The 9,328-nt window shown below is 62.8% G+C and overlaps 1 protein-coding gene across 1 annotated transcript; it reads left to right on the top strand.

Moving 5' to 3' along the window:
• The first annotated feature begins 4,191 nt into the window (after positions 1 to 4,191).
• SOCS3 (suppressor of cytokine signaling 3) lies at positions 4,192 to 7,537 on the top strand. The gene is made up of 2 exons (XM_045835947.1): positions 4,192 to 4,508; positions 5,094 to 7,537. Exon 2 carries the CDS (start codon positions 5,182 to 5,184, stop codon positions 5,869 to 5,871), a length of 690 nt encoding a protein of 229 aa, XP_045691903.1. The 5' UTR covers positions 4,192 to 4,508; positions 5,094 to 5,181; the 3' UTR covers positions 5,872 to 7,537.
• The last annotated feature ends 1,791 nt before the right edge of the window (positions 7,538 to 9,328 follow it).

Genomic DNA, 9,328 nt, shown 5'->3' with positions numbered 1-9,328 from the left:
ACCCAGCACAATTCAGGTCAAGTCAGCAGCGCCAGGCCCCTGGGCAGCCAGACCCGGCCTGCCGCCTGGTGCCCAGGAAAGCCTACCTCAGAGGCCTCGGGCCACTCTGTGGTCTGTGGCCCGTCTCCCAGCCCAGCTGGCCGGGCACACACACGCAGCCACCAGACAATGATGACCTTAGCACCCGCCCCCGGAGCCGGCTAGAAGACAGGAGATCACTCCTGCAAGAATGGGACCTTCATTCACCAAGCCGCGCACAGCTCCCCGTGACCAGCCCGGGGCGCCCGGCTTCCCATCGCTGAGGCTTGGGGAAGAGCGCATGGTCCGTCACACACCATGAGTAAGTGGCATCCCGCAGGCAGCTGAAACCACGGCGTACTTCCCCTCCATCGAGAATGAATCTTTGTTATCTTTATGAGCAAGCTCCTTTGCCTGGAAATGGGATCCTGACTTCATAGAAATTCTGCAAAGGGAGAGACTAGGAAATGGGGGGGCCTCCCAGGTCCCCACATCAGGAAAATGGCAGAGTAGGGCCAAGGGGCCAGACCTGGATGCTACCTACCATCGCCCCCTCGAGCCCCCAGCAGACAGGGACAGCGAGAGACAGGTGACCCGCTCCGGTCCGGGCATCTCTCTCTCCCAGAAGTGGGTCTCCGCCCCGACTCTTCCAGCAAAACGGGAGTCCTCACTCGCTCTGTCTGCAGCTGAGCCGGCCTCCTAATCTCCACCAACCCACGCGCCCGCTGAGCCCGGCGAGGCAGGAGAAGCCAAGAGCTCCTCCAGAGGAAGGCAGTGGGCGAGACCTGATCTAACGCGATGGAAAACGTCGCTGTTAATAAGCCCGAGCCCTCGGGTGAGGTCCTGATGAGCACGCTCTGTGCACCGAGTTCTAGGCTTACAGAGAAAACCTCCGCCCACACTGGACACAGGTCCGAGCATGTTGGCCAAGGCGGAAGGAGCTGCCCTGGAAGTGTAGAGTCATCGGTGCCAAATCTTTTTCTTTCATAATAATCTTTTAATTTTTACGTTATTGTTTTATTTTTTACCCTCCCCCGAGGACGTGCTTATTGATTTGTAGAGAGAGGGGCAGGGAGGGAGAGAGGGCATGGATGGGAGACAGGAACACCAATCAGCGGCCTCTCGTACACGCCCTGACAAGGGACGAACCCGAAACCCGGGCACGTGCCGTGGCCGGGAATCGAACCTGTGCCCTTTCCGTGGACGGCGCTCCAACCTACCGAGCCACCTCGGCCGGGGCTTAAGTGCCAAATCTCAAAGGGCAAGTAGAAATCAGCCAAAGCGTGGGAGGTAATTCCACCCGGAGGGGTGCAAACATGCCAAGACCCCAGAGATACACGTGTCTCCCAAACCGCACGCCCTTCACGGCCACGCCCACCCCCCAGCAGCCCAAGCTGCCCTCTCCGCAGAGCCTTCCCCACGCCTTCACAGTAAGTCCAGCCAACGTGCACACGCACTTGGTATGTGCAAGGCGCTGTCTAATCCTGTAGCACACGCATCGGTTCCTTCAGTCCTCACAAACACTGGGTCAGGTGGGTGCTACTGTCAGCCCATTTTACAGGTGTGGACATGGAGGCACGGCTACGGGAGTAAATGCCTAAAGCGAGACTGCTGCTGGGGCGGCGGAGCCGGGGCTGCAGTCCAGCCTCCCGAGTCCAACCAAACACAGTGGGCGCCACACTGTTGGCGTTAGGGACCCCCAACCCCCCCCGTCTCAGAGGGTCTCCAACCAGCCTGGACCTCCCTGAGCTGCTCCAGGGCTGTTCCTTCCTGTTTGCTCCCCCCCCCACCGCCGCCCCGCACTTACAGCTCCTCCTCCTCCTCCCCCAAAATGAACTATGACAGTGTCACAGGATCAAAGTCGCACATGCACCTTTCTCATGGCTCTCATCACTTGGCGGGGGAGGGGGGGTGGGGAGGGGGGAGTCCCGTGTCTCTTGCCTTGCCCGTCTCCCCGAAGGATTCACCCAGCACTCCGTCTTCCCAGCACTGCGCCCCGTGCCTGGCAAAGGCAGGCGCTCGGCGAGGGTTCGTGGGTGGATGAATGAACCTGACTTGTGTCAGAGCATCATAATTTACAAAGCACTTTCTCGTCCATTAACTCAAGGGCTATTCCTTGTGCGCCTTCCCTGTCCCCCACGAGGCTCAGCACAAAAGTGTATGGTTATGCGCCGCCTCCTAATAATCAATGGATGAGAAAAAAAGAATGGCTTCCCGATTCCAGCGAGAAGGAGACTCCACTCCCGTAGCCCGCAAGCATCTTGAGGGCAAAGACTGGGTCTTATTCGTCCGTAGAGTTCAGTGCCCGGCACAACGCCCGCTACAACAAGCCCCCTTTTTGGAAATGTGTCGAATACATCAGTTCCCCCCTCTACGGAGGTAACAAGAAGACTCCTCGCTACCGCCCTCTAATAGAATCAGAAGGCAGAGTTGGACTGAATTGTTTCTATTTCTAGCACGCTTGGACTGATGGGAAAAGGTTACTATTCCCGTGTAGCGTATAGCAAAACAGGATCTCAGAGAGCCTGGGTGTCCTCCCCAAATCTCACGCAGTTCCCCCAACCTCTGTGGGGGCGAGAGATTGTGTCCACGTTGGCAAAGGCTGTGTGGTCCTATGGGCTCCCCCAGAATCAAGGGGCCGGGTCTCCACGTTCCTGACTCCCATGCTGGCTGGGGTTGCAGGCATCTCTCTGTTGTCGGTGTTATTTTTCCCCCCGACTTATTATCTTCCGTCGTGTGGCATCAAGCAAGAAGGCAGGGCCCAAAGCCCACAGCCCCTGTGTCCTGAGAGGCGACGCTCTAATGCCACTTAAGCTGGTTCTTAGATGTCTCCAGCACCCCACTGGCTGTTTGGGGACAGATTGCAAAACCTCCCATTCTTCATAAAGCTGGCCCTGGTGCGCTCAGACCACCCACACCCATGCCAATGCGGCCACGAGCATAGTTCACCTCGGTCACACAGGACCCCAGGCTCCCGGCCCCGGGGAGAGAGCAGAGCCCACGCTCAGATGTGGGTGGGGGTGCATTCTAGGCCGCGTTGGCTCGTCTGGAAGCAGGCCTAACTCCTGCAGAGAGCTTTCTGAAAAATCGCCCCTACTGGACTGCAGTTCCCATGTTTAAGTCAAGGCTGTGATGCAAATTCTCCTCGGAGCCCCATCAGGCCGCCCACCGCGGTTCCTGAGCTGGCCTCCGCGTCCCCTCACGCCCCCCCCCCCCGCCCCCACCTCTGGTTTTCACTCCTGGGCTTCGGGGAGCAGCACTGAACACCACGCCACCTAGGAGACCCCAGGGCGCCCTCTGGCGGACAGGAGGCGCGGAGTGAGGCCAACACGCCCTCGGGCCAGCCTGGTCGCTAAAGAGCCCTTGGCCAGACCACGTCGCAGCACCCCGCAGGTTTGGAGACCAAGATGGGTGAAAGCGTCGTCGTCTGTCGGTGTTTGGAGGTGGGAGGCGGCACCCTTGTCAGCATGGGCAGAGAAACTGGCAGTGGGCCATGGGCCGAGGCCGCACAGCTGCCACGCATGCCGAGTCCCCTCCGCCCTGGGACCCAAGCTTCGCCTCGGGGACATGTCCACAGGTGACTATGGCGCGCCCCCACCCGCTCCAGCTCGCAGATCCGGCCCCAGTTTCAGGCCGGGCTTTGGGGTGTTCCCATTTCCCTTGAGGCAGGCCGAGGCCTCCTGGGGCTACGATCAAGACTCGGGCGCGCCGGCTGGGGGCGAGGGGGTGTCCCCGCGAGGTCCGAGAAGAAGGGACGGGGAGCCGGGAGCCTCTCCCGCTCGGCCTCCTGGAACTGCCCGCGCAGCTCCCGGGGCTGCACCCCCGCCTCTGCCAGAAACTAGCCTTCTTAGAAGGGAGGGGGGAAAGTGTGAATGAGAAGTTGGGGGCGGAGCGCGCGGTGGGGAGGGGCCGCTGCCAGGAACGCGCAGCCGGGGCTGGCGCCGCGCCCGCCGGCCGTCCCGGCCGCTAGCGTCGCGCTTTGTCTCTGCGCGCGTCTCTGCCGGTCCCTGGCGCGGCCGGCGGCCCGCCCTCGGCCCGCGGCCCCTCCCTCGCCCTTCGCTCGCAGCCTTTCATTGCTGCGAGTAGTGACTAAACATTACAAGAAGGCCGGCCACGCAGTTCCAGGAATCGGGGGGGCGGGGCGCGTCGGCCGCGTATATACCCGCGAGCGCGGCCTCCGCGGCGGCTCCGAGTCGGACTCTCTGCGCTGCCGTCGCCACCGCCGCGACCCCGGCTCACACGCCTCCCGCCGCAGCTCGCCCCGCGGCCCCTCGCCTCTCCCCAGCGCGGGTCGACCCGGAGGTGCACAGAGGGCAGAGCGGGCGCCCCGGCAAAGCCCGAGAGACGCGCGCGCGAGAGCCCCTTTGTGGATTTCACCGCCGCCAACATCTGGGCGCAGCGCGGGCCACCGCTGGCCGTCTCGCCGCCGCCTCGCCTTGGGGACCGTAGGAGGCTCAGCCCCAAGGCCGGAGACTTCAGTTTGGAATCAGGTAGGAAGGAGGGGCGCGGTGTGGAGGGGGTGGCCCTTGCTAGTCCCGGGAGCTTTTCTCGGTTTCCCCTCCCTTTCCCGGGTCTTTCCCGGCAGGGAGGGGACGAGGTAGGAGATTGAGCGGATGGAAGTCGGAAATCCCAGGTTCCCGGAATACCCGGGCTGGGGCCCTCAGGCTTCTCCTGCCCTCCCCCCCCCCCGCGTACCCCGCCCCCCATGCCTCCGATTTCTCTCTCTGTCCCCACCGCCCTGAGCCACCGGACTGAGCGGCGCCCAGAGAGTCCCGGGGGCTCTTCTCTGATCCCCACCCCGGCCACGCTCCTGGAGACCCAACTTCCGCGCCCGAGTTTCCCACTCGGCGCCCTGCCAGTGCGCGCTGGGGAAGGGGCCGCCGGCGGCACCCCCGTCGGTGGGGACGAGGGCTGGACGGGGTCCGCGGGGTGCCAGTGTAGAAACGAGGGCCCAGGCGAGGACCTCCAGGGCAGTGGGTGTCCCCGCCGCTCGGCAGAGGCAGGGGAGCCGGGGCGGGCCGGGCGGGCCGGAGGGTTCCGGGCACTCACGCGGCGTGCACCTTCTTCCCCTCCAGCCCCCCGTGATGCGGTAGCGGCCGCTGTGCGGAGGCCGCCGAGCAGCTGCAGCCGCCCCCGCGCAGATCCACGCTGGCTCCGTGCGCCATGGTCACTCACAGCAAGTTTCCCGCCGCCGGGATGAGCCGCCCCCTGGACACCAGCCTGCGCCTCAAGACCTTCAGTTCCAAGAGCGAGTACCAGCTGGTGGTGAACGCCGTGCGCAAGCTGCAGGAGAGCGGCTTCTACTGGAGCGCCGTGACGGGCGGCGAGGCCAACCTGCTGCTCAGCACCGAGCCCGCCGGCACCTTCCTCATCCGCGACAGCTCGGACCAGCGCCACTTCTTCACGCTCAGCGTCAAGACCCAGTCGGGGACCAAGAACCTGCGCATCCAGTGCGAGGGGGGCAGCTTCTCTTTGCAGAGCGACCCCCGGAGCACGCAGCCCGTGCCCCGCTTCGACTGCGTGCTCAAGCTGGTGCATCACTACATGCCGCCCCGGGGCGCCCCCTCCTGCCCCTCTCCGCCGACTGAACCCTCCTCCTCGCCCACCTCCGAGGTGCCAGAACAGCCGCCGGCCCAGCCGCTCCCCGGGAACCCCCCCAGGAGAGCCTATTACATCTACTCGGGGGGCGAGAAGATCCCTCTGGTACTGAGCAGGCCCCTCTCCTCCAACGTGGCCACTCTCCAGCACCTCTGTCGGAAGACCGTCAATGGCCACCTGGACTCCTATGAGAAAGTCACCCAGCTGCCTGGACCCATTCGGGAGTTCCTGGACCAGTACGATGCTCCCCTTTAAAGAGCGAAGGGCAGGGGTCGAGCGGCGAGGCTTGGGTCTCCCCTCCTCCGCGGCACATGGCAGAAGCACAAGAATCCAGCCAGGAGAGTCCTGCAGCTCTGGGTGAGCCTGGGGATGGACAGGCCCCGCCCTCGGGCCCTGCCCCCTGCCGCCGGGGGCAGAGGGGACTTGGAATGTGTTTGAGGGAAGGGGAGTGTCACCTGAGCGCTCCTCCCCCACTCCAGACTCTCCGGAGGAGCCGGGCGGCGCGCCGGGACCACAGCTGCGACCGCGGTGGGTTGACTCTGCTCTCCGCCCCGCTTCCTCCACTCCCGCGCACTTCCAGGCCCGGCGCGCGGCGGGAGTGCTGAACTGGTGTGAACTGCTGGGGAATCTGCAGACTTTCCAGCGGAACTTGTTTGCTCTTTGATTTGGTTTTAAACATGGCTTTAACCCTGAGCAAGTCTCAGGCCTGGGAAAGGCGGGGGGGGGTGGGGGGGGACGAGAGAGGGCACCTCAGGGCCCCCTGGTTCTGCAGGCTGGCCAAGGAAACAGCCACTGCCAGCACCCAGCCCAGGTGAGGAGGGTGGCCAGGTACACCTGCCCTGGTTCTGCGAGAAGGCCAAGGGGTGACCTGCAGGAGACCATCCTGCTCCCTCCCCCTTGGGACCCCCACCGGAAAACACAGGTCCTGTAGAGTCTGTTGGGTGCCCGAGAGTCCAGGACCCTTCCCCCGTTTTAAGGGGGAAGTGGCGTTTGGAAAGGGGAGGGACAGGCCGGTCATTTCTCCCCTCACTCCTGCTCTACCTCCCAGTACCTGGGGGTTGGGGACGGGCAGTGGAGGAGATGAGTCACCTCTGACCTCTGACCTCTGACCCCAGCCAGAGAAGATGGAGGGTTCTCCCGCTGTGCCTCCTTGTGTCTGGCTGGGAGGTTTGCCTTAAATGCTCCCTGTCCCGTGGATGGGGACCGGCACATAAGAAGCCACATACTCGGCCAGTCCAGGCAGAGGCCTAGGGGCTCCCAGCGGGCCGGCAGCTGGCCGCCCACCGTGGCAGGTGGGTGCAGAGAGGGACGATCCAGCTTTCCCGCCAGGCACCGGGAAGACGCCAGCCCAGTTGGTACTGGGCTGCCACAGGTGCCTCGGCTCTGGCCAGAGCACAGCCGCCAGGTCCCGCATCCCCCGGGCTCTGCACACGGCTCCCCCCTCACCCGGGTGGGGGGCACGGGCAGGGAGTCACGGAGAGGCCCGAGCCCCGGCCCCCTGGGGGCCTCCGCGCCGCTATAGCACTGACCAGTGAAAGCTTACAGGAATGTAGCGGCCATGGAATTACCTGGAATTGTCTTTTTTGGGGGGGAGGGGGGCCACTAAACAAAACACACAAAAGTTTTCTGTGTCAGGTATTGGTCTGGACCGGGCAGCTGTGTGTTGGGGTGTTTTCATTTTCTGTTACTTTGTTTTGTTTTTTTAATGATGTTTACAATCTGCCTCAATCGCTCTGTCTTTTATAAAGATTCCACCTCCAGCCCTCTCCCCTCCCCCACTCAGGCCTTCGAGGCTGCTAGGAGATGCTTGAAGAACTCAACGAAATACCAATCCAAGTCAAACTTTGCACATATTTATATTTATATTCAAAAAGAAACATTTCAGTAATTTATAATAAAGAGCACTATTTTTTAATGAAAAGCCTGGCTGCAGCCTCTCTCCCGGGGCCCCTTCCCGGCCTTGCTTTCTCTTTCGCCCACCCCCACGCTTCGCTCTGCACCGCCCCCGGGGAGGCGGGAGGGAGGCGCCACCCTCCGGGGCCCTGCCCCCTTGCTGCCCTGGCTTCACGTCACTTACAAGCTCTGGCAGCCACCCAGACTGTGCCGAGAGGGTAATTCCTGCTCGTCTGATTCAGATCTGACCAGAATATGCAAAGCAAGTTCGAAGGAAGCACTTCAAAGGCCTTGCAAGGAGTGAGCTGAGCTGTGGTCAAAGCTTTCAGAGGCTCCGAGCTATTAGAGGCGCTCGGCTCCTTGGCGGGGAGGTGTTCCGAGAAAGCCCAGACTACGGGGTCCTGGCGATGACCCGTGACCCCAGTGTCGCTGGGTTCATGGGAGGTGGGGGGAGGGGTAGTCCCCACACACGCCCCCTGCATGCAGGTGGGGCCCTTCCCAGGCGCACTGCCTCCCCACACCTCCAGCTTTCCACCCAGCCCTAGGAGCACCCCCCCCACACCGCCGCCGTCTGAGCGGTGATGGGGTACAGACCTCCCACCAAGAGCACCCATGTATTTGTTTTGCTAGTTACTCTCACCGCCCCCCACCCTGCAAGGGAGACCATCACCCGGATGAACCTTCCCGGCCACCCCCACAGGGCAGATGTCACCACCCCGCTACTGTCAGACACAGCCGTGCCTCTGTGGGAGCATGGATGTGGCCTGGTCCCTTCTGATGCCTAGGACAGTGCTCAGTAAATATTTGTCGACGCAGCGGGGACAGCCACTCAGGTCCAGGGAGGTGAAGCACCCTGCCCAAGGACACACCGTTTGGGAATGTGGGGAAGGCAGGCCTGGCCCCGGGAGCCTTTATTCCAAAACCCACGGACTCTCTGCCTCCCTAAGCACTAAGTATGCACCCAGGGTTGCCCTTAGGTGGCTGTCCCTTGCAAAGCCAAGGGCTTGGCACCACCCCACGGCCAGGGCTCTGGGGGTGTCAGCGCTAGGGTTCTTCGTCCCCCTCCAACCCCCTGGACCTGACAGCTGAGGACGGCTGTATCCTGGAGTCCAGGCCGAGCCCCCCTCTCCGAGCCTGCACTGCCTGAAGCAAAGGCCAGGCCCTGAGAAGCTGCTTCATGAATCAGTGTCCAAATGGCAACCAAGAGAGTAAATAAACAGTTGTTTTTCTGTCCCATTTCCTGACCTTTTGAGGAAAGTAACCGAAAGGGACGCGACAGGGGCAGGCCTCGGGGAAGACATTGTGCAGGAACCGCACCAGACAGACCACCCTCTGCAGCTGGGAGTGCGGACCCTGATCAGGTCACCTGCCCAGAGCACCCCACCCCCACACCCACCCGTCCCGGCGGGGCCTCCCAGGAGGATGAAAGAGCCTGGAAAGTTCTGGCAGGTTCTCCCCCAACCTAGAGCCTGCCAGTCAGACACCACCTGCCTCCCAAAGCTCCAGGAACTCACAGCAGAGTGCAGTGCTCATGGGACCCTGACAGAAGGGAGTGGCCTTCTCTGGCCCCAGAGGAAGCAGCTCTCCCTGACCCCTGGCTGAATGCAGAGGCTGGAAGGCCCCTAACTCCCTCTCCTTCACGCCTACTCCAGCCTTCCTCCCTTCCCTTCCCTCCCCTCTCCTTCCTCTGTCTCCCTCCACTTTCAGTCCACAGCCTGGGCCAGCCCTCTGGTTTTGCACACAAGGAAACTGAGCCCCAGAGAAGGGCAGCGACTTGCTTCGGCCTCAGCGCAAGCTAGTGGCCACGGCAGAGCCACGG

The sequence above is a fragment of the Phyllostomus hastatus genome, unplaced genomic scaffold (genome assembly GCF_019186645.2).
Source record: "Phyllostomus hastatus isolate PE091 unplaced genomic scaffold, TTU_PhHast_1.1 phas_contig_210, whole genome shotgun sequence".
Classification (NCBI taxonomy): domain Eukaryota; kingdom Metazoa; phylum Chordata; class Mammalia; order Chiroptera; family Phyllostomidae; genus Phyllostomus; species Phyllostomus hastatus.
The sequence above is the reverse complement of the archived record's forward strand: the minus strand, read 5'-3'. Positions and strand labels throughout refer to the sequence as shown.

What these genes read in the sequence shown, in the direction of transcription:
- SOCS3 (XM_045835947.1), top strand. Translation starts at nt 5,182, where the DNA reads ATGGTCACTCACAGCAAGTTTCCCGCCGCCGGGATGAGCCGCCCCCTG.